At 42.4% G+C, this 24,738-nt stretch overlaps 1 protein-coding gene across 1 annotated transcript; it reads right to left on the reverse strand.

Annotated features, from left to right (window-relative positions):
- On the reverse strand, positions 1 to 22,680 carry colgalt2b (collagen beta(1-O)galactosyltransferase 2b). The gene is made up of 12 exons (XM_046390539.1): positions 22,138 to 22,680; positions 9,345 to 9,455; positions 9,077 to 9,194; positions 8,250 to 8,384; positions 7,956 to 8,160; positions 6,409 to 6,528; positions 5,956 to 6,029; positions 5,577 to 5,683; positions 4,951 to 5,083; positions 4,580 to 4,707; positions 4,223 to 4,429; positions 1 to 1,202 (listed from the first exon to the last, which is right to left on the reverse strand). Exons 1-12 carry the CDS (start codon positions 22,371 to 22,373, stop codon positions 929 to 931), a joined length of 1,848 nt encoding a protein of 615 aa, XP_046246495.1. The 5' UTR covers positions 22,374 to 22,680; the 3' UTR covers positions 1 to 928.
- Positions 22,681 to 24,738: the final 2,058 nt, after the last annotated feature.

Here is a 24,738-nt window from a genome sequence, read left to right on the forward strand (position 1 = left end):
TAAAGAAGTAGTTTTATTGGTTCAGTCCAGCGCCACAATTGGACGAAGAACAGTCTCTGTTGAGGACATGAATAAAACAGCAATCCAGCATTTTGCAGAATATTGAACACATATAGATTCCAAAAGCAGGAGTCTGACGTGGACAAATCACACATCCTACATACATCCTGCGACGTGTGACTGGCGTTCTGAAATGCTAGCTAGCAGGACCAGCCCACTATGACAGAAACACTGAGCCTAATAACATCCGTTACTGCCCTGCTGCTTGGCAAAGAAATGCTGCACTCTCAGTGTGTGTGTGTGTGTGTGTGTGTGTGTGTGTGTGTGTGTGAGAGTCTGACATCATCTGAAGCAGTGACACTCCTGGGTATGGCATGTCAGTCTCCCTCCTCCCACATGTTCTGTAAACACAACACGCATATGGTCACGTGTGCACACACAAACACACACACACACACATAAGAGTTGTTTTCAGACAGCTTTAACATTCCTTTATTCCTCGGCTGTCCATTACAAAAACGTGTGTTCTTTTTAAATAACAATAATCTTCTCAAACAATATAAAAATTGATTTATGAGAATGTCTTTCTTTCTTTCACGTCCTGCAAATAAGTCTCCACATGCCCAGAAAAGGCACAAGGGGAATAAATAAAGCTTTTGTCAAAGGCCTGCTGGCCCTCGTCCCAGATTCTCCTCTTCTTCCTCTTCTTCCTCCTCCTCAGTGTCTCTTCATCAGGCAGCAGAGTGGACTGCAATTTTAACTCTGCCTTTAACCGTTTGGACACCAGTATGTGTGTGTGTGTGTGTGTGTCAGCTCGTAGTTCAAGTGTCTTTTCAAGTGTGTGTACACGTGACGTTCACTGTGTGTACTTGGCACAGTAAACACCCTCACACAGTCTCTCTCCCTCTCCGAGCCTCAGGTCTCTCCATCACAGTTCGTCCCGCGAGGCTCGAGCTGCGGGAGGCGGCGAGTCTCCGGTGACGCTGTTCTGCGCCACAGGGCGAATTCTACCCTGCTGCTCCGTCTTACGGGCATGCTGCCGGTCCCAGTCTGTGGCCACAGCTTCATCATCCCAGATGGTGGAGGTCTCTGTGTCGCTGATGTAGCCCGGCTCTCCAGTGTAGTGAGTGGGGTAGATGAGGAGCGGCTCCACGGAGAAGGCCTTCAGGTCCCGCGGCTCAAAGTGAGTCATGTACTCAGTACTGAGAAGGATGAAGAGCAGGTGGGGAGAGGCAAAGAGGCAAAAAAGATGTTACTGACACAGAAAGCACTGTCGCCTCATAGCAAGAGGGTTCCAGGTTCGAATCCCGGTCTGGGCCCTTCTATGTGGAGTTTGCATGTTCTCCCTGTGCCTGCGTGGGTTTTCTCCGGGTTCTCCGGGTTCCTCCCACAATACCAAAAACATGCACATTAGGTTAATTGGCTACTCTGCATTCCCCCTAGGTGTGAGTGTGAGAGTGTGTGGTTGTTTGTCTTTGTGTGTTGGCCCTGCGATTGACTGGCGACCAGTCCAGGGTGTACCCCGCCTCTCGCCCGTAGTCAGCTGGGATAGGCTCCAGCTCCCCCGCGACCCTGACGGATAAGCGGTATAGAAAATGGATGGATTATGGCAATGAGTAGCTTTCCTGTCAACAAACTTTGACCTGGAAATGTGATCAGCCACCAACATGGTGATCATTACCAAAGGGAAGAGGAAGGGAGGCCAAACAGGGACATTGCTATTTACTGAATGGCTGATTTTGCAGTTTCCACCCTCCTGACACATCAAATCCTGTTAAATGGAAGTTCTAGTGCTCACACTCAGTGTACCAGAATTTAATTTCAGCACAGACTGCAAATTTACAGGATATCAAATAGAGGAACAGGATACTCTCCTCTTCTGCAGAACAATTTAGACATAACAGAGTGTTTCGTTAAAGTTTATGAAATTACATGCTTGACAAGGACAGTGTTGGAAGAATTTAGACATTAGTTAAGTTAATTAAAGCTGAAGCTGTTTTAGCTTGGGCTAATTTAGCTAGTTTATGTAGTGCTGAGTAGTTTCATCAACAACAATCCTTAATAATTTATATAATGATGATATGTTTTAAGGGTCAAGTATTCAGAGTTGTAAAGTAACCAGTGTCTATAACTGTCAGATAAATGCGTAAGAATATTGCTCAGTATCTCTGAAATGTAGTGGAGTTAGAGCTGAAACCAAAAGTCATGCAATCAATTAATGACAAGTTACCGTAATCACCAGCTATTCTGTCAAGTGCCTCAAAATTGCATTTAAGTTGTTGAGTAAATATATTCAGGTTATTATACAGTGCATCACTTTTAACAGCGAATTATTTATTAAAGTGGAATCATAAGCTACCATCATATTGTGTCACACGTTAAACAGCACAAAACTGAACTATCAGCTTGTCACGGTCAGCTTGCAGCAGGACTGATGGGGAGGGGGGGGCCTGTTTGGATGTGACACGTCAGCAAGAGTCATACTGGTGCAGACAGAGGTCAGCAGAGGTCAACTCCCTGCCGACACCACGGCCTGTTTAAAGCCTGTCAGCGCCACATGAGCACAGTGAAACCCAACACCTTTATTAGAGTTCAGATGAGCAGACCTGCTGCCACAAACAAACACACACTCTCACACGCATTTTCCACGCAATGAGGCCTTTTTCACTGGCTTTGCTGTCATGTATTTCTCTTGCTTCTGTTCATGTGCTCATCTGAGCAGAAAAAGGAGGACTAACCGTGCAGCTTTCCAACTAAAAAAACAACATATTTGATTATATGTATATTATATCACATATATAGATATAGATATTTAATCACATAATTCCCGTCAGTTGATTTGTATAAGCTGCACATTTTACATAATTTCCCTGCCACCTCTCTATATTTCTGTCCATACTTCCCATTTCTTTCACTTTTGAACAAACTCACCTTTGCTCACACACACGGTGTATTCACCAGAAATCTATACACTGCACACTGGACACACATCTCTGTGAATTTATATAGTAACATACACACACACACACACACACACACTTACTCACTCAGTGTCCATCTGTACCCCACCCCCACGCTCATGCCTCTATCAATGGGAATCCTGTCCCCTTCTCCAACCAGCAGGAAGAGCAGTGCTGGCCCACATTCCTCCAAAAGAGAGCGGAGGAAGGGGGAGGAGAAGTGGGTGACACAGGGAGGGGAGAAGGTTTGCAAAAAAAAAAAATAAAGGTCTGTTGAAGAGAGTGAGGGACTGTAGAACAGGTAAAAAAAAGAAAGAAAGAAAGAAAGAAAGAAAAACAAGTGAAGAATGAGAGGACAGTCAGAAAAGGTCTTGAGGGTCTTGAGGGATAACGAGGTAAAAAATGAGAAGAAGAGAGGAGGTAGAGGTGGAGGTGGAGGTGGAGGAGAGCAGGGCAGGGCAGGAATACCCCAAGGAGAAAAGAAAAGAAAAGCAGGCATTGTGTGTCCTGTGCAAGTCACCATACCCACGAAACCCCAAGAACAATCCATGCCCTGTGTGTGAGGGAGCACAGATAAAGACTAGAAGAAGAAGAAGAAGAAGAAGGTGGAGGAGGGGGTGTTGCTGGAAAGAAAAAGAAAGAAAGCAGGTCTTAATCAGAGGGACGGAGAGAAGGAAAAAGGACAGACGTAGACACATATAGGGAACACTGTAGCTGAAGTGGATGGAGGTTGTGGTCTACCACTAAGGAACAAATTTAAAAACTACACACTGTCCCATAATCTGGAAGTTTCCAATGGGCCTGTGTTTGTGTCTATGTATAGATAATTACTGTAGAGTAGCTCGCCTGTACTGGCACATTGCCCTCAAATCTTTGTGCATGCACAGTATCCATGCATGCCTAAATTTCACTAGCTGTGTACTTTAAATGTAACTTTTACTTTTACATCAAACATGAGTTTATTCCAAATGTGGATTATCTGATATGTTCTTATGTAAGAGTGCACCTGCAATCATCCATTTGTGGTCCTCACTAAATATTTGTCTGCCTGTTCATAAACCAGACTGTCTAAAAGGGTTGTTCTGTCTGTGACTGTGGACATTATACAGAAATACTTCTTTCTGCTTCTTCTTTGTGGTTTTCTGCATTACACGCCACAAATAAAACTCCATGCCTTTGTTTTGCATGTGCATGTCACCACGTTCATGTAGCACATTTAAAGCACTCATTTAAAATCAAAGGACAGTGAAGTAAAGACTGACTTGGGGTGTTTGTTGAACATGATGGGTAGGAACTCATCTACAGGCAGCATCCTTGTGAAGGGATCAGCAGCCAGTAACTTCCTGGCTCCTTGCTGAGACAGCGCATAGCCCAGTGTCCAGTAGGAGTAGTCTGCCTCGACCAGGTTGTTTACACCATCCACGGACTTCTCCGGCTGCTGCACCTGCATGCGTTTACGCCCCACATAGCTGCAGCGAAGACAGACAGAATGTGTTGGTGAGACTGCACATAAATGGGTACAAACATTAGTTTTAAAACACATTCATTTGAAACATTGAAACATTATGTGTGTGTGTGTGTGTGTGTGTGTGTGTGTGCGCATGGATGGGTGTTCTTACATGAGGTCCCAGTTCAGCTGAGCTTTGTCTGTGTCTTCCATTATGGCCTGCAGCCGTCGTTTAAACCTGGGCTCAAACCTCACGTCGTCTTCTAAAACAAGAACTCTCTCAAGGCCACGTTCCAACACCTGATGGTCAGATTTTCCAGATTATTACCATGATTTGGAGCCACAAATGATCACTAAACCAAATGATTTTGTTGTTCTTTTCATCCAAATATGTAGTATAATACAGATTTAATTAATAATAGCATTTTGAAAGAGAGTTTCCTGCCTTTTCACGCATATTTACTTTCAGGCAAACCGGCTCTGCGCTGCCACAAGATCTTCAACCATCACTGTTCACTAATCAAACCTCTTCCCTGCTCTCACCTGCATCCATATAGAGTGATGGCTGAGGAAGCAACCGATCTCCCCCCTGGTCAGGACTCGACCAGAGTAAGGGTCCTTGTAGTGTGGCAGCATCTCTATTCCCAACGCCTGCAGCTGGGATGTATTGAGAGCCCTGGGAGAGAGGGAGTATAGGAATGTAAGAGCAGTAGAAGGATATTTTTCAACATGCGCTTGTGATTATGCAGCAGAGTCTGTTGTCAGTATAAACAACTTCACAGCAAAGTCAAACTCGGCAAGCTGCAACAAGTAATACATTTTCCCAAACAAACAAAGGCTGGAAGAGGGATTAAGACATTCTCAAAAGTGGATTAAAGTAAGCGCTGAGGAGGGAAAGCAAGTCAAGCATATTGCTACTGCGCACCAAATCACTGTTTGGACAGCATACTTGGATAAAGATGTCAGAAACAGCAGCAACACATGAGAGACAGACAACTGGGCGTCATCTTAGTTGACATTCAGGGAGCGCAGTCACATGCTTTAGGACGAAAAACGTTACTGTTGTTATTATACAAAAAACTCCAAAAGACTTTTGTTTCAGGATCAAATCAACTTCTGGGTCAGTTCATGCAGAGGAGTGCATGCAGGGGCATGTGATTGTGACCTACTTGCCATCCACTGCGTCTGTCAGCGTTGCATGCAGACCCAGCGAAGCCATTGTTTTCAGCATCCTGGTTCTTCTGTCCAGTCTGCGTTTCAGGTTGATCAGGAAAATCTAAACATTTAAGTAGAGAAATTAGAGTCATGTTCCTTTGCTCTGAAACCTCATTCTGTAAGTGTATTTTCTCTTAAGTGTTTTGTTCTCTGATAGAACAGAAGTTAGGATCAGACAGTTATCAGGCGAACGGCAAGGGCAAAGGAAGGAACACAAACATGGAAAAACGGAAAGAAGAAGAAGTGCTACAAAAACAGGAAGTGGGAGTTTCTGATAAACAGTAAATATACAGAGATACAGAAGCTGAAAGGCTCAGCACACTCATAACTCACTTCATCAAAGCCTATGGTGTCCTGCGGTGATGGTGGAGAGTACAGGTACTCAGAGGGCTCTATGTCGTGGTCAACTGTGGACAGAGAGGCAAGATTAGAAAAAGACTGAATTTCCCTCTGGATTGTGGTGGTTCATTTAATTTGGTTTATTTAGAATCTGAGCAGAGAGAAGAGAAGCGACGGAGGAAACAGAGAGTGAGAGCGAGGTGGAGGTTGAAAAGTAGAGAGAGGGAGGAGGAGGAGAAGGAGGACACTGTGTGGAGGAGGTGGGATTAAAGCAAAAAAGTTTGACAGGATGCAATCATGAAGGGTCACAGAGGTCAAGAAGGAAAAGAAACAAACCAAGAGTGATAGATAGTAAATTCACAACAGCTGGAAAGTGTGTGTGTGTGTGTATGTGTGTGTGTGTGTGTGTGTGTGTGTGTGTGTGTGTGTGTGTGTGTGTGTACTCACTCAAAGCCTCCGTGATGGTGTGTATGAAACTCTCACTTTCGTCTTCCACATTCTGCTGAGCTTTGAGAGGAACAGGCAGGAAACCGTAGTGCTCTCTGTTACACACATACATCTGAACACCTGGAACACACACACACACACACACAGGGTTTCGGAAATACATCTTCTTGACCCAAACATTTCAAACAAAATATGCAAATTAGACCACCCACCTCATCCCACAGACTACATGCTACACCAGAGCAAATAAAAACTCCCACAACAAATCAACTTTTGTTGTACACTGATGTGTTATTGTTATGCATAAATCATACTTAGTAAATGAACAATGGATATGGTTAGGATGGTATGACACAAAGCCAGCAATGGGAGAGGATCCTTTTGACATCTCATATTTTTCTTGAGATAAATAATAAACAGTGCATTGATTGCTTTGAGGGATAAAAGACACTGTGTTGCCCTCTGAGGCCACTGTCATACAGGCTTCACCAGACGGAGAAATTTACGCAATCAAGATGAACAACTACGGTACATCAGTGTGTCTGTCCATCAAAACGAAAGAGGCGTCAGTTAATAAATTATGAGAAATGACCACCATTTTATGAGAAATTTAAACTAGGTTCAATTTAATCACGCAATTTAATACTTCATTTAAGAGTTTTTTGATGGATGACATATCAATTACTTTTAAGATTTCAGTTTTGGATTTTTGGATTTCATATTCCAGCACAATATGGGTTCAGATATGTTTATTTAAAGCAAGTCTATGTAACTTTCAATGAAAAGTGGCTGCTGTGGTTACTAGTGATATTTAAAGGATAACAGTGTTGTTAAAATGTGGTGTCGCAGTAGCAGAAGTCAGCGTAGCCTATAGTGGATCATTATCTAACACTGGCCAGCATTAGCTACCACAAGCTATCGGTCACAGCAGACCAGTCGAGGCTGCAGGAACAGTGTTTTAACACTAATGATTTCAACATTTTACTTATAGTAAGTAAGTAAGTCAAAATTTAAATATTTTTAATATGATGCTATATGTTAACATGAACTATTGTTGTGTTGTAGCAAATTAGCTAGACAGAAGAAATCATGCTTAGTGTTTGTATTAGTGTTAGTGTTTGTATGAATGCTTTTATGTGTTCACATTTAGTTGAAGGGCAAATACCACCCTTGTTGTCTGTGAAATGGATCGCTTTTTAATGGCTCTGTTTGTTTCCCTACGGATCATTACTCACGTCAAACACAGAAATCTGTAACCCCTGAGTTCTGTTGCACACTTGCAAACAGTCAAGACAAACACATGGATCCATTTTACTCTGCTTCGACTCATCTGCCCTAATCTGACACATGTGCAGAAAACCAGTAAAAATCCCTCAGTGTTACACAGCAGTACACACACGCAGAATAAAACCTGTCTGTAATCGACTGTGAACGAATTAAAGAAGTCCCCGACAGGTCTCAGGTCGGCAAAGTGAAGCTGTTGTGTGGCATTTGCAGCCCTGCTAACAGATGTGGCAGTTTGTTGTGAGTCCAGTTCTCAAACCAACCTGCTTGACGTGCCGAGAAAGCAAATACCATGATGTCATCGAACGCCCAGCTGTAGTCCGGGTGAGGAGGGTAGAAGGCCAAGTCCCTGCTGGATTCACGACGCAGGTCTAATAAGAAGGTGCTGTGCACCATGGGAACGGGGAAACAGCCAAGCCGCTTCCACTCCCTGATCGGCTGGTAGTCAGGGGTTCGCTTATAGTAACCCTGACAGAGAGGAGGGAGATGAAAAGCGCCACGTTCAGGTAATGAATCAAGCTGAGTGGTTGGCTAAGATGAACAAGTCCAGACTGTACCTGTGGGGTGATGCCACACCAGAAGTTGGAGTACAGCGAGCGCGACTCCAACATGGGAGCCACCAGCGTCAAGTTTTCAGCCATCAGCAGGCTGAGCACACGAGGGTTGGTCAACAGGTTGTCGCTGTCTACAAACTAAAGAGTCAGTGGGACTAGTCACTCACCAAATATAAATTCTGAATCTAAATTGGAGAGACTTGTGGTTTATCTTTAAAGTGAAAAACAGAACCAACATAAACACTGACAGTGTTATTATTCTATAGCCATTATATTATGCAGTCTATATTTACATGACAATGTCAGGTTAAAGCAAAACATTTGTGTATAGACAGTTCAACAAATAAATAATCCAATTTAATTAATTAAAACAGTCTAAGAAGAATCAATCAACAAACAACAAATATAACCATCAGATACTGCAGTGTGTTTCACATGAGGTTAACAGTCAAAACCAAACCACTATGACACAGCATGGTGGGAGTCCAGTCTGATCACTGATGTCATGCCTCCTGATTGGCATTCACAATGACTTCATCAGCTGTGTGGCCATCAGCTGACTACTAGTAACCAATCATACTGATGCAGATGTGTAGTGTTGGTATTACAAACAGCTGCTTGTCACTATTACTCCGCTGATACTCCAGCCCTACTTCCCCCTCAGAAGTCTCCTCCTTATGTGCCACACAATTGGCTCTGTTTATTTAACTATGACTAAAATGTTCTGTTCTTGTACATATAGATAGATATAAAACTACATATCCAATGCTTGATATCTCCTAATGTTTTATATCATGTTTATTCAATTTTAAGAAGTATTTAAGTCTTACTAGTATGAAGTCAGCCCATCGTTCCCTGGCAGCCTTCAGCGCCGCCTGTCTCAGCTTCATCACATGGTTGAACCTTGAAGGAGGCCAGTGCTTCGGACCCCACTCATCTGTGTAGGATCTGACACATGAGATAAAAGGTGCTTAATTATCTTCAAACGTTTTATTACAAATTCTTTGAATAGAACAGAACAAATCAAGGATAGAATCAAAGTCTGAATGACTTTGAATAGATGCTAATTCGTGATATTTTGTGGAAAGCGTGACTCACTTGGGCTCCTCCATGGGTCTCCACTCCACATAGTGGTAGAGATGCTGGGCTCTCTTTAGCCATTCTCTCAACATGGCAGTGGTGTTGTCCACATTGTGGTCTGTTGCTGCCCTGAAAACACCAACGCAGACAACACATGATGTCAATCAGATTAGGCAAACTCCTGACAATCTATCGCATAACATAACAGCCATAGACAGATTTACAGTGCCTGTCAGTAATCTGTAAACAGCTGTCCCTGTAGAGAAGCAAGCCTCTTGGCATGTCAGGACTGTTTTCAGGGTTGTGAAAAGATAAGAGGATGCGGAGCCATGAACATAACGCAGAAAGCTGCAGACTGTCATTACCTTGGAAGAGTTTATGACACCCCGAGCCATCCATGACATTCAGACAGCATCTTATGGAAGAAAATGTTCTGGCTCCTAGATTTGTTACAACAGACTACCTCAGCTCTGCAAAAGCTTCTGCAGTGCAGAATTAACTGGACTGACATGACAAAGTTTGAGTAGTCACAGAGCAGAGAGACACTCACTCTGGGTAACAACAAGCACTGAACTCTCAAAACGGCTTCTCTATCAACTTCTGTGGATGCTGGACAATCAGCGAAAATGATTTTACTTCATCCGTACGTGAATATTGATGCACTCTGTGTCAAAACACCAGCATACATGGACACACACTCGTACCTGGAAGTAGATGATGTCAGTGTAAAAGTCAGAACATTTGCAGCTGCTTATTTGTAACTCCTGCGGTTTGCACTCTGCTTTGCTGTTTCGTCACAGAGATTTCCACTCAGAGAAGACACTGTGGCTACTGTGAGTGTGTTTATATAAATTAAAACTGTAAAAAGAAAATCATCTTGTGCAGTTCGCTATCACTTCTACACATCTGAGCTCCAGAAGAATAAATATCACCTGTCACCTGACTTTTAATCGCCTATTAAACAGGAAAGGTCAACAGACACACAGACACTGAGTGGGATGGAGTTTTCCACTGCTTGCTGTAATATTCCTTGCTGTACTCGCTCCAAAATCGCACCCAATTTTAGACTGGCTGGACAGAGATAGAAACACACACACACACACACACTTGTGCACTGTCTCCTTGTACTTTCAGTAAGTACACTCTCAACATAGAAAATAACAGTGTTGACACTCTTCATTCACCCCCATTTTGGACAAATAGCAATACAGAGACACCTGTTTTCACACAGACATGCACACAGATGCTTTTTATCCTCACACAAACACATGCAGGAATCACACATAAACGTGCACAGTCTTGCATTACACACATGGATTAGTCAGAAAGAGGTGGAGTGTTCTTATGTTTGGAATTTCAATAATCTCCAGTCAGACAGATAAATAGCTCATCAGACACAGAACCAGCAGCTGGCCTGATGGAGACACAGTGGTCAATAATTTTAATTGTGCGTGTGCGTGCGTGCCTACACTTGCAGATGTGTGACAAAAAACTGAGAATGTTGTTTTTACAACAGTGTGACTGGTGATTTATTGGTTGCACAAGTGGTGGTTTACAATTTTAATTGTGTCTGTTTAAATGTGTGTAAAAGGTTCAAAACGTGTGCATGCAAGGACATGCACATGTGTATTAGCACATAACTGTCCATGAGAGTAATTAAAGGAGTAAGCAGTTGGTTTTTTTTTTATCGCAGGCTAAAAACATGCTGAAACATCTGACCTCTTTGATAATGAGTGGATGTGTACACATATTTACACACTTCAACACAAAGTGCACATCACTTGGAAAAATAAATGTGTTCCTGCATGCCATCCTCCAGTGACGGACTCAGCTGCAGGCAGGGATTTAGAAAGAGGGAACTTCTGGTACAGCAGGTGGAAACAAACAGCATACATTTGTGTATGTTTACGGCTACATGAGACTGAAAAAAGCAGGGATTTGTGTTTGCATAACTTTTAATGGCAAACATACACTGGAAATGGGCAGATTTGTTCTAATCCAAACATGAAGACTGCTAAATGATCAGACTAAGTTTGATTTACAGATATAACAATAAAATGCTAATGATGCTCTTTATTGGGCCCACTAAATCAGAGGGAATATGAGTCTCACCACAGTCATTTTTGTATTTTACAGGCTCTTCTTGGCAGGACATATGCTTCCTGTGCCCAGGTACTCAGTCAATGGAGGTTAAAGGTTGTCTACAGAAGAACAGAAAGTCGAAGGATGGAACAGGTTTTATCCATAAAAGGGAAGCATTACCGTAACTCTGCTGTGGATGGTACATACCTTCATTGTTAGGGTTGTTTATTGGCTGGTTTTTCACCAGCACACCCCTCACTGCTCAGTCCCTCGCTTTTCCAGCATTACACCTTTGTGTGCCTCATGCCTCATTATGTGAAACTTAGCAATGTATTCATCAAAACAACAAATTGAGTGTTTCAGTTTGTGGGCCTGCAAGAAAAAAAGCTTGAAGTAACTTCTGATTGAGGTGTCTCACCTCCATCTTTTATCTATTTCATCTATTTTTACTATAATTTATATCACTTTTATTTATTTGTGCTTGTCTTCCCTCAGGAGGCAACTATGTTCTCGTTCTCCTCTATTTCCTCTACCTTGAGGCAAAATAAGCCACAGCAGCTTTACTGTACTGCACTCTGACCTCAGCGCCAAGTCACATTAGCCTCCTTGCCAAACACTTCATCTGTACTGAGCTGATCTCTCAGCTGATGAAACTACAGCAACTGTAGTAAATGTGGTGACACATGCACGTCTTTACACTTCTAACAGCATTTCATGGATGTCTCTGACAATAGTCTAATCTCTGCACACCTCAATACCTCTCTCTCTTTCCCTGTTCGGCATCTGCTCATTCTCATTCCTGTTTTGAAGTTTACAGTAAACTGGAGCCTCATTATTCTATTGCCTGCAGCTCTGAGGTTGGGCTTCCTCTCCCTTTTTGTCTTTATGATCAGCATCTGGACAACACATGCTTCCCTAGGCCTCACCTACACATCACACCACTCCCTCTCTCTATCACTTCATCCATTTATTCTTCCCTTGTTACCTAATCTTTGTGCACTACACCATCAGTCCTTTTACCGAATTACATACCTTAATCCCTTTTGTCATCTTTGGTCCCTCTTGTGCACATCTCAGTGCATCCACATACAGTATCACCTGTCCTTGCTGCAGTAACAAGTGTACAGTTTAGTCATCATTATAGAATAGACATAATAGCAAACTAGAAGACAAAACATGTAGTTTGACGATAAATGTCAGATAAATATTGAAACAAATGTGTATATTGCAGCTGTAAGAATAAAAACTGCTATAAAACCTGTTTGGTTTGGTCATATTGCACTGCTTGCAGCAACCTTGCAATAAAACGTAGTTATACATTGATCATGTCTGCATCTGCATCCCCTAACATGATTATTAACCCACCGCATCACTCTCTCTGGGTCTCACCCTCCCACTTATTAGGGATACTACAGGAGTGTGTCAGATAACAGGGTGCGTGCTGAAGGCTGACATCTGGCCTTAAACACAGAGGCTTGTCCCTGAGACTGGCCCTTTTAAGTAAACACAGGTCTGAAAGGCTCCAGCAGGCCAGTGTCAGTTGACTGTTGATCAAATAAACTATCTAATATCACTGCCAATAATGACTGGGTGTTGCATATAATTAAGAAGCAAGAATGACTCTTTCAGAGCTCAGTGCGGATGCCTTTATAACATAATAACCATGCCAGTGTGTGTATTGACTTAGTAGTATCTCGTGTGCAGGCTGACGTGGCTGCAGGCTTCTTGATGGTATAGTGGGGCAAAAGAGAAAGAGGAGGGGTGAAATGGTAGAGAGAGACGAAAGGGAAAAGGGACAAGAAGAGTGGGAGGGGAGCGGGAAAGAGTGTTGGTGAGGCACAACCTCCTGGCTGACATTCCTCATGACTCCCAGGGTCAACAAAAGCAGCCAAGTCCCACAGACTTGCACTGAAGTGTAAAATTCAATGTTCATATTCAACACTAGAAAAGGATATTCATCCGGTAACTGTGAATATTTTTAAAAAACGTTACTGCTGACTGTAGGTAGCAGACAAGCTGAGACCACCCTGACCTCTACTTCTGGAGGCAGGGATTAAACAAGAGGTGGCACCTACACAGACCAGAGTCACCCCCTTCTCTTTGAAGGTATAAGTCATGGAAACAGGACTCCAAGAAAGTAGCCATTAATTCCAATTAAAGTGAAAAAAAAAAACATTATTCAACCAGCATATTTTCACCAAAAAAGTTTTTCTGTCATGATGTCACTGAAATGATTTCACGCGCTTGCCTAGTGTTTCTAAGCTCTGTGAAAGCGTTACAGTAAATTTTCATGGTTTGAAAGCACATAATAAAATGAATAATGACCCCTGTTTGCAGCCCCAAGTGTCAGGTTTTATTGAATTCTCTAATTCAAACAAACATAAATTTGGGTGGCAGAACATTTTAGCTCCAGGACCATAGTTGATCACTGAAACTCACATCAAGCTCTCTTAGTACATGCATGGCCTCCCATCTGTAGCATTACACCAGGGGAGGTTGCTCTGGCCCTGAGCATTTAAGGAATTTGGTTTCGGGGGTCTAAAGGTATGATGTTACCATTTGCTAACAATCTGCTTTTGTATGTTCCCAGTCCGGTACCTTCTGTCCCTGAAGTTCTAAACGAATTTGGTAAACTACTAAGTTCAGTCTGCATAAGTGGAAACTTCTCCCAGTTAATTTCCATACTGTCTTTAATTTTAGACGGGCAGATGAGTTTGACCCCAACCCTAAACTAACACTTTTTTAGATCTCTCGTGCACACAGGGAACAAATTGTGTAGAAATCCAAAGCAAGTTCAGTTATGCAGCTACAGCAACTTACAGTATATGAAACACAATCATGTTGTGAAAGACAACATGAGAGCATAAGGAAGAGAGAGAGAGAAAGTGAGTAAATACTCAAAGAAACAGATGGAAGAAGTGATGGTGGAACAGAAGGATGTCAGGAAAGAGGAAGGAAATGAGAGAGGGTGGAGGCAGGGATGGAGTAGGAACACAGTGCTTATGCAGTGAAACTGATGACACACGCAAAGGAACAGACAGACAAATGGTGCTTAAACATGAGCACCAGTGTTTCTAATGAATACTCCACTGTTCATGAACACACTCCTCTAAACACCTCAGCTAAAGGATGAACAGTGGACCTGTTTCAACCTCTCTCTCACTCATTCTATTACTCCCTCTACCTAATCTCTTGCTGTATCCAGGCCTCCTCCCACTCCAGATGAGAGTGCTCATACCAAGATAGCACTGCGTTTCAGTGTTCGCCAACTCTATCATCCCTGTGCTTCTCCAGGCTCTGACAATACTGCTGGAAGTGTGCAGGAACACATGGGGCACCTAAGCAAGAATTCACAGTCCAGAGCCAAGTCCACAAAAGACTTCAGGGAAGAGGCAGAGAGTATATTTCTGTATATTTCAAACAGCAAAATTACAATTCTTCTGTTTTATTTACATTTTTGTTGTTGTTGTTTGATTTCTCATTTACTTCAACAATGTAAATGTCTGTTTCCCATTTGAATGAAGCCATTTGAATTTGAATTTGACAGAGACAGAGTGAGTGAGAGAGAAAAATCAAAAATGGCTCAGGAACGGGAAAATTAATTGCCTTTGTTTTCTGCACTTGATAGAACTAATATGTCAGGTCAACAAAAAAACTTTCCCATGAATGTCTTCTTGGTACAGGGCAGAGAGGATAAGGTTGGCCGACTGGCAGGTCCGACATCATCAGCTGCATCCCTTCAGCCTCACAGAGGTTGCTGGTTGAGGCTCGGTGAAGGGCTGGCACAGTTTAGCCTCTGAAGTCACTGTGTTTGGAAAACTGACTTTGGGCCACATAGTAATTTCTGCTCCACACCTCATCATTATGTGTGAAATATCTTTATTTCCACAGATACTCGTAAGGTATTTGAGCTGCGCAATTAAAAAAAAATGACACAATACATCTAAAGTTAGACTGAGCACTCATCTCAAAGTGATGTGTCAACATGTGCTTAGTGTACTGTTCACACCAGAACAGAAAAAAACACATCGATCTACCACATCATTGCTGCAAGACATGCTTCTTTATTACGATGAACACAGGCACTCCAGTTTATTTTGAGCAAATGACACATTCACTGTCCTACTGCTGTAAACACTCACTAGACTACCAAATGTGTATCCATCCACAGCTAAAAACAGTCCCCATCACTTGCACTATTTACTCCTGTTTGATTAACATTTGTTAAAAACTACCGTTCCCAGTTGTTTGACGAATTCACTGAGCTTTTTTTGGTTTTCAAGATTATACTTTGAACTACTTTTAAAGATGTACTTTTTCAGCAGAAGGAAATCAGCTTGAAGAAAATGGTCAGGGGACTTTGTTCAAACAAAAAGACCCATACCAAAAATCTTCTGAACAAATACTCCCTAATGAGATTTGTTTACATGAAGAATATTATGGAATATCAGTATCATTCCACTCTTGTGCCCTTGGTCTTTTAATTATTAAAAGGCTTAAACTATTTGCATCTGTAAATGAGCGTTTGGCTTTGATGTCCTCTGTTCTGTAAAATGTTCCAAAATGGTGAGGATATGGACAGCTATCACAGTTTCTCACATTAAACTGTGCTTCAGTCCAGAAAGAAGATACAAGCGTCTTCCTCTGCTTCAGTGATTTTGTGCCATTATGAGATGCGAATCTGGGAAATGTCACCTGCGTTTTCTGGAGATGATGTTGAATACCTGAACAAATAATAAAAGACCTCTTTAGTTTCCCACGGATTGACTGCAGTTTTCAGCTGATACTGATTGGGAGCTCAAGGACGACTGTGCTCTGTTACTCTACACATGGAAGTTCTGGCTCACTGTGGGTCTTATGAGGTTATTAGGGAAGTGAATGGAAAAACGGGGCTGAGCCAGAAGACCAGAGCAGAAACACACACCCATTATGTGTGTAATAGCATTCAAACACACATGGGCACATAACGTGAGAAGAGACACGAGACATGCTCTTGCACCAGAACAGTGAAGATAATCAGACACACAACAACAGCATATGCTGCTAATCACTCACAAATGCCCATGATGCTGACACCAAATAACACATCATAGCCAATCACATTCTGGTAAATTTTTCCATACATTTGGACAAATTCCTCTCCTAGAAAGGCTAACTGTCCAGAAAAATCTGTGCTTCATGGGTGTGTTCCCACTAAGCAGTGGGCCCCGAGGTAATACACCTGCACTGGGGAAACCTCTGAGGCAGCTATGTGTCATCACAACACTGCTAACCTTTGTAGCCTGTTTGATTTTTTTCAAGTTAGATGTGTTTTAATTCTTGCATGTATAATATATACCTCTAGCATGTATAACTATGCATGCAAGAATGCATTTTCACCTGAGGGGCTACACTCAACAGTTTAAGTGAACTTGCATATTAAATATTTTAGAATAAACCGACAGGTGACTTTGTCTGCAATTTAATTTGAAACTTGTATGGAAAGAATATGGCAGCAGGACAGATATCATTATCCATATGATCAATATTTAAATCTGCAAGAAGCTCAGCTGCTGTGGACTCACTCAAAAGTGCAAAACTTCAGCATGAATGCACTTATGCATGTACAGATAATATGCAGCCTAACCTCACTTGAGCTAGGTCAACCCCAAATGACCCTGGAATGCTGGAAAACCCTGTATATCTTTCCAATTTTTACTGTCATTCTGGATTTTGCCCTAAGGTCAAACAGAGGTAACCAGAGGGGCACTTAGGTCACCTGAACAAGCATGAAACTTTTAAGTGTCCCATTACAGTACGTCTCCTGGTTTAATTTTTTATTAACAGGTACAATTTATTACTTGGTGCAAGAAGCAAAGCCCAACACTGCAGTTGGCGTTAAATCATGCAGTTACAATGACTTGAACTCAGCATTCAGGTCTAATATTTTAACGGTCCGCTTATTGCTGCGTAACCATGTGCACTTGTCAAAATAACTTTAATACTGTTGATGTCTTATCACACGGGGCAAATGATTTCAGTCAAACCCCTGAGTGGAACTGGCACTGGTATGGAACATATAATAATTTCACATCAATCTCCTCATGACACGATAGATACAGTGTGTATTAGCATAAAACTCCTCTCAGCAAACATGGCACATCTGGTACTGAGGCATTCAGCATGTATATATTGGATTGGCTGGAGTATAATTCCTAACATCCAGTGTCACATCTGACCTTCGGGTGCATCAGGATTTACAGTTGTCGTACAGCTGGTTGCATGATAATAGATACAGCTGGTGGTTAAAAGTCAGAGGAAATTTCATACCGCAACTCTATCCATGTCCCTGGAATGTCTCTAATCATAAAGTACAGTGACATTTACGACAAATGTCATAAATACGTAATAAGCGGTTTAATGATAAATAAGAAAATAAACAACATGATGTTATGAAAGCAAGAGAGCTGGTCCTGCAGGGCCGACTGATGATGTCACCGTTCTGAGATCCTCTTTATGGTTCAGTCTGCCTCTGACAAGTCCACAAATCATCTCCTCAACCCCCAACTCAACACCTGGGAAATCACTCGGCCTCATGCACGCAGCCGACGGGCAATAAGCAGAAGGCAACCAGCAACAAGCAGCGTCAGGGGCAGAATAATAGCATGCTGGTCTAAACTTTAGAGAATTGTCTGCATTGTGCCTCAGGTCTCAAGACAAACACAAAAACAGTTCAGTGCTTATGAAATCTTCTAAGATTTCCTTTGAAGCTGCTTATTAAAGACTCAGCTTTTGGCAACTGGCAAACAATAAAACATCAATGTCATCCACTCTATCCCTTTCTCCATATTTCTGCTAACTCTCTACAGTGTTTGTACTTCTTTTATGTGAAAATGACTCAAAAGCCATAGAGACACTTTGATAGATTTTACTCATCAGCAGAATATATTGTTCAGTATTTTAGGAACTATGTTTATTGTGTTCTTGCAGACACCCTTCTCATATCTGTCCAGTGTGCAGCTTAGCTTAGCACAAAGACCGGAGCCTCTAGGTGTTAAACCACAACTTGACAATTTTACACTCTGGTTTTTGTACAAGATACATAAACATGATATAACCAGCTAACAGAGCCAAGCTTTGTGCTAAGCTAAGTGAAGCTAACATGCTACTGGTTCTGGCAGCACGCACCCTGGACAGACAGCAACATCCAAATTCATATTCTCACCAAATGGCAACTGAAATTTTACAATTCAGCTGATTTGCACATGTATGAGCTAAACAAAGCTGAACACCTGTACAAAACTCACACACAACATCAAGATCCCAGCCAACCAAGTCTGGTTCAAACCCAGAACCACCTTGCTCTGAGGTGACACTGATCTTGGTTTGAGAGGCTTTTACACCTGTAAACCCAAGGCTGAGATCAATACATACTTCCTGTAATTTCCTGTAAATCAGACATTTTCCTGCTGTTGCTTCTCTGATCACGTGACTGGGTTCTGTTGCAAGACTCACACTGTCACACTGTACAGATGGCCGTTACAACTGACGTTCCTGAGCTTTGGACAAAATGTTGGCTCCTCTGGGGGCAATGTGAATTATCTTGTAGTGTCTTCCAGTTAAACAGCAGCAGCACAAAGTGAAAGATGGGAGTACATGTGGTCAATCTACTGTGGGAAAGTGGATTAAACAACCTGCTAAATGCCCTCTGGGTAATTTCCCAGCATTGTTGACCACCTTTTCTCTGCCCGACCATCCCCCTCTGTCTCTAAATTCCTGCATTCTTTCATTCTTTAACAGCAGTGTGAGAGTCTTTCTCGCTGCTCTGCCACTTCTCTGCAGGACCTGCACCCACAGGCAGAGGCAAAAACTTCTGAAAGCAGATTTTGCTGACCATCCCAACTGTCAGGGTGAGTCAGGGGCTGCAGTAACAGGGTGGGGGAAACCTGAACTGGATGATCAGTACAGATTATCCTGTGAACAGGCTGGAACTGGAAACTCTGGTCCTCGCAACATCCTCAGACCAGCCAAAGCCTGTTCAAATTTTTGGAAAAGATTTTTGCCATCTGGCCAGGTTGTTAAGCAGTTTAAGATTCCTTAAGAATGTTGTCATCACATCGTTTCAACACCTGCTCCCATGTCCACTTATTTATTAGTTAATTCTTGTTGTAAAACTTACATGGAATAGTAATACTAGAATGTCCAGATCACCTCAGATGGCTGTGAAAGCACAAAGTTAGTAAAAACTTTTCAACCATGAGGCAAGAAACAATGAAATCTTTTCTACTTCTTGAGCACATTTTCAGCAGATTGTCCTGAATGAATGAGAAAATCAGGTAAAATATGAGTTTTTGTCCCACCTTGTATCATGAACTCTGCATTTGTTCAAGACCAGAAAAAGATCTCATGTTTTACACTGCAGAACACCATCTAACTGTTAATCCCCAAAAGCTTTCTTTAGAGTCAGCTGCTCTTTGTCTTTATCTGCCTTTCTTATGTACATGCACACAGAAGCAGTCGAACCACACATTAACACAATACCAACAAAATATATTTCCCTGGTCTCCTGGTTGGAGGTTAAAGGGCATTTGGGGCCCTGTTGCTGTTGCTAAACAATAAAGACTCTATCACACACTTATTATTAGATCTAATCATCCTTCTTCTCAACTCGTCCTTACTCTGTCTCTGTTGCATGTTTGAAATGAGGCAGATGAGGAGGAACATTCCTCTGCTCTGCTGCTCCGAAGAGAAACCAGTGTGAGGAACATCGTGTCCCCTCACAAAACCTTAACACTACAGCCGTGCATTGGTGTTATAACTGGTGTCTTCTTGATATTTTAACAGTTCTTTACATCACTCTGTCCATGATCTATCCAGAAAGGTCCATGGCTTGAGTCAAGCTGGTCTTCCTTGTCTCACGTCATGCCCCCTCTCTCTATATCAACTAGATTCTTACTCCGTAGTGTCAAAAACAGAAGTGCAACATGTTTTTTCAATAGTATGAACGTTGAATGATGTTGAGGTACGACATCAACCTCCTTCACTTCTTCTCTTCAGACACAACATTTAAAGAGGTCCTGATTGTCATATTACAATCATTTAGTGCTATGCAGCACGCTGTAAAGTTCTATGACGCTGACTGATACTTTTAGAGAGTGTTCAGTAAAAATTTGGCATTTATGGGTGGTTTGGCACACAGTTGTTGGTCAGTAATAATGACAGCAAAGAGAAACAAAGAGTCACACAGCTGCATGAGTTATGTTGACTAAAGCGTGTCATTTTCTTCACCAAATTAGCCACAAAAAGCCGACCGAACTTTCAACACACAGAAAAATCATTGAGTATTTAAGATGTTTTAAGTATGTCCAGTATTTCCAATTGCCACAGAAACAAATCAGCATCACATACTAGAGTGTCACAGTTCAGTAGTCCATCTTACTGCACACACACTTTTCTCCATGTGCTAAATGGGCTCGTGTGCATTCATTGGTAGTCCTACTGTAAACTTCATGTATTTACATAATGCATCACAAACTCTTGTAGCAGAATACTTGATGACAGCAGGTGAGTGTGTGGTCAATAAGGCCAAAGTAGTGGAAAGACTAAAGGCTGTGGCTGCTGCCTGAATAAAACGGCCCTGCATTAGAGGCTGAGGACTGGATGTTTTTGTGTGTGTCCTTAGATATCTGTGTCAGTCACACTTTGCTGTTATAACAAACATACTTCTGTGACATGCGGGACTGATCTGACTCAGTGATTATTTTCTCCCTGGCTGCACTGGCTGCAGGGTGGAGGGATGCCACTCATAACTGATGGGGTCCTCCCTCTGTTAGTTCAACCGTTAACAAAGTCGACGTGTATGTGTGTTTTGGTGAGGGTCTCTGCAAACAAAAGCAAGACATTCAGCGAGGGAAGGGTGGGAAACAAAACGAAAGAATACCTCTGGGAGACAGACATGGAGTGGAAATGCATCACAAACATCCACCACCAGACTGTTCTGTCCCACCACATGTCACACTCTCCACATCTGCACTTTGATAATCAACTTGCCACTAATCACAAATCTCTCATGTTCTGTTTGTTTCCTACCAGTATACAAATCCACACACACACACACACACACACACACACAAACACACACATGTTACGCATGACTTCCCAGAACTCACACACACACACACCCTCCTGCTGTCAGACCAACTCAATGTCTCCTTTCATCCCTTCACCTGCAGGGTCCCTCTTTGATAACTTTATATTATCTCAGTATGCTCTTACAGGACCCTACCTGGGGTGAGGCCCCCTTTCATACCTGGCAACCCTGCTGTTTAAAAGACCCGTTTCCGCAGGTTTGTGCTGAATCAGACGGAGGGACCCATGATTAGGGGTTAAGTCTACCCCAACATGCATAACAGCTCTTTCATCTTCTCTCACAGTGTGCAATTTGGGTGCCGGCAGACACGCGAGGTGAGTACATCGTAAAACTTCGCAACAGGTCTGAGAGCTGATGCTGACAATCTGTTATTGTAATTAACGCGGACGCACGCTGCTTTTCATTACAACACGCTCCACTCGCTGTCCACTTCGTGCACTGCACGTAGTAAATAAGCGAGCCCGGACCGAAAACGCACACTGGAAAGTTTGTAAAGAGCTACAACAGCTTGGATGAATACTCTTAGATGTATAAAATTTTGCACAAGAGAATTAAAGCACAATAAAGTCAGTGTTGCTTCGCCGCTTGAGTGTCTCTCACCAGATCGCTATGCGCTCCTTCGGGTACTCCAGCCCCTCGATGCAGCCCAGGTAATGTGGCAGGCTGTGCGCTGCGTTACGAGCCACAATGGCGATCATAACCTTCGGCTTCAGCAGGGTAGACTCGGACTTCACCGGGTCTTGCACCAGCGTCACCAGCTCCGACACGCCGCCGGGCACCAGGGCGACCAGCAGCGCCCACAGCACAACGGCTCCCACGGTCCCGACCGTCCGCATCTTCGCTGCCAGATTCCGCCGTGAGTCCTGAGACTGTGCGAGAGGGCAGTGTGAGTGAGTGAGTGCGGGAGGGAGGGAGGGAGTGAGGCCCGGTGGGAGGGGGAGAGAGGAAGGAAGGTAAAAGAGAGGGGATAGGGTGGGTGGGAGAGCTTCAGTCCTACACCTCTGATGGCTGCCGCGGTGTGGAGCCCCTCCTAATACTGACTGTACACAACTACATGACAAAAACAAAATAAAGTCAGTGAACACATCATCATTCTACTGGCTGAAAACCTGATTCAGGTGTCAGGTGAAGGACACCGTGTTCTAGTTGTTCATAGGGTGTGTGTGCAATTTGTGAGTGGATTCATGTCATGTTTCTCCTTTTTATTTCTCCTGTTTCCCGCGTGATGTCTGAGTGTCTCTTTCATTTTCCACAACTTCACCATCTACACCCTCTTGGGTGCTCCAGAGCTGGAGACCATGAGATCACCAGCTTTGTCACCAAACCCTCAACCAGTTTGCTGCAGTTTTTAGTTCGTCTCTTCTGGTGTTATTCTTCTTATATCCACAAATGTAGTACCAAAGTTATAATAGAATAGAATTACAATTAATTAATATAGAATTATAATTAATTAATTATAGAATTGCCCCCTTATTTATCATCTGTAAGAAGTATAGAAAAGTTTAACAGATTCTTCATGATATATTAGAAGCAGTTACACCAGCATTTCAGGTCTTCATTAATGTAATGCCAAAAAAAAGGGAGGATTATGTGTTCTCTTTTGGGTGGAGAAAATTCCCCTTCTGTTTAAGCTAAATAAACCAATACTGTCACAGAGGGTGTTCTCTGAGCTCATGAAAAGCTTTGGAGATCCATGGGTTTCACAGGATAAGTACAATACAATACTGCTTAATTACAGGTATTTCATTTATTTGGTATTTCAAAAGATCTTCAACTGATTTGAGTTGACATCACAACAAAAGACCATGTCATCTAAAATAAGGAGAAAAACTGTATATTATGCCAAGTCGAGACAGCTGAGATAATTTAAAGAAAGACTGGGGAAAACACATATAAAAGAAAACCTCTCCTTGTAGCAGGAAAATAAAAGAGGTCTAAAAATGTGCACCAATTAATGACACCAACACTATTAAAATTAAGTCTCACTCAGTGGTATAAAACACTGAAAATCATGGCAAGGAAACAAAACATCTAACCAGTGCATGACAGACAATAATGTGCCAAACCAGTATGACACCATGTCATAAATGTGTAACCAAAATGACACCAAAACATAAACACTTTCCACAGAAAATCAGAAGTTTGCTCTAAATATGTTGAATTACTATGTAGAGTCTATAGAAGACAGTCTACAAATATATACAGTACCTTCAGTTCCAAAAGTTGTCATCCATGGTCTATATCCTAATATAATACTATACTGCATGCTCTTATATGATTACAGTAACCTCCAAGTAACCTTTTTTTGTTTTTTTGATTATAGTGCAGTCAGACGGACAGAGCCGGGTTGCTCCTGTCCCCATCTCGACTCAGCTCTGTTTATTTGAGCCGGCAGCTCTGCCACCTGGTGATGTCTTCCCTCTTCGTTGAGATAATGCGACTTCTCGGCCATGTCCTCCATTGTTGGATGCCGTTAGTCTCGGCAGATGAGAGAGTGTTCAGTGATTTCAGCCTGTCTGAATAATCCCTTAGCCCCCTCTAGTGCTTTCCCAAAGACAGTTAAGATGTGTGAAACAGAAAAAAAAATTCTTCCCATACACACACACTTACACACTTACACTAAGACAAAAGTCAAAATTCACCAAAAGTTAAACCTGTAGTGTAACTCAGAGGCACATCAACAGTAACTTCTGGTGTCAAAACTGGACTGTGAGTATTTAGCTTTCAGTATGAAATCAAAAGAAAATGCAATGAAATGGCAATAAATAACTATACAACAAAAACGTTTATCTCTTGTGTTAGCCTCTCCACTGTGCACTTTCTGCTCAGCTCTCAAAGAAAAAAAGCCCTCACCCTGTTGGCCCAGTGTCAGGCTTCAGCACCGGGGGCACCAGCCTACATTTTCATTATTCAAAGGGCTCGTGTATTCCCTCTTCTGTCATGGCTAAACATCTGCTTTGTAATTTTGGTTGCGTACTTGACACGCAGCCATTTGTTTCTCTGTAGCTGAAGTACGAACGACAGATCGAGCAAATCATTTATTTAGTTATGTTTGGGATAAATGTATGTTTTAAGGACTGCCAAGCTTTTGGTCTGTTAAACTGTGGTTGCAGAGAAAGCGTAGCTATGCTTTAAATAGCGGGGCAAATCCTTCATAACTAGGTTTTATAAATAGAAGAAAATGTCATACAGAAAACTCCA

Source organism: Scatophagus argus, chromosome 6 (assembly GCF_020382885.2).
Source record: "Scatophagus argus isolate fScaArg1 chromosome 6, fScaArg1.pri, whole genome shotgun sequence".
In the NCBI taxonomy this organism is placed as follows: domain Eukaryota; kingdom Metazoa; phylum Chordata; class Actinopteri; family Scatophagidae; genus Scatophagus; species Scatophagus argus.

Bases quoted from the DNA above. Each gene is read 5' to 3' on its own strand.
- colgalt2b (XM_046390539.1), bottom strand. From the start codon at position 22,373: ATGCGGACGGTCGGGACCGTGGGAGCCGTTGTGCTGTGGGCGCTGCTG. The intron at 9,195-9,344 runs GTGAGTCACGCT...CTCATGTGTCAG, and splicing joins AGACCCATGGAGGAGCCCAA to ATCCTACACAGATGAGTGGG. The intron at 1,203-4,222 runs GTCAGTCTTTAC...CATCCTTCTCAG, and splicing joins ATGTTCAACAAACACCCCAA to TACTGAGTACATGACTCACT.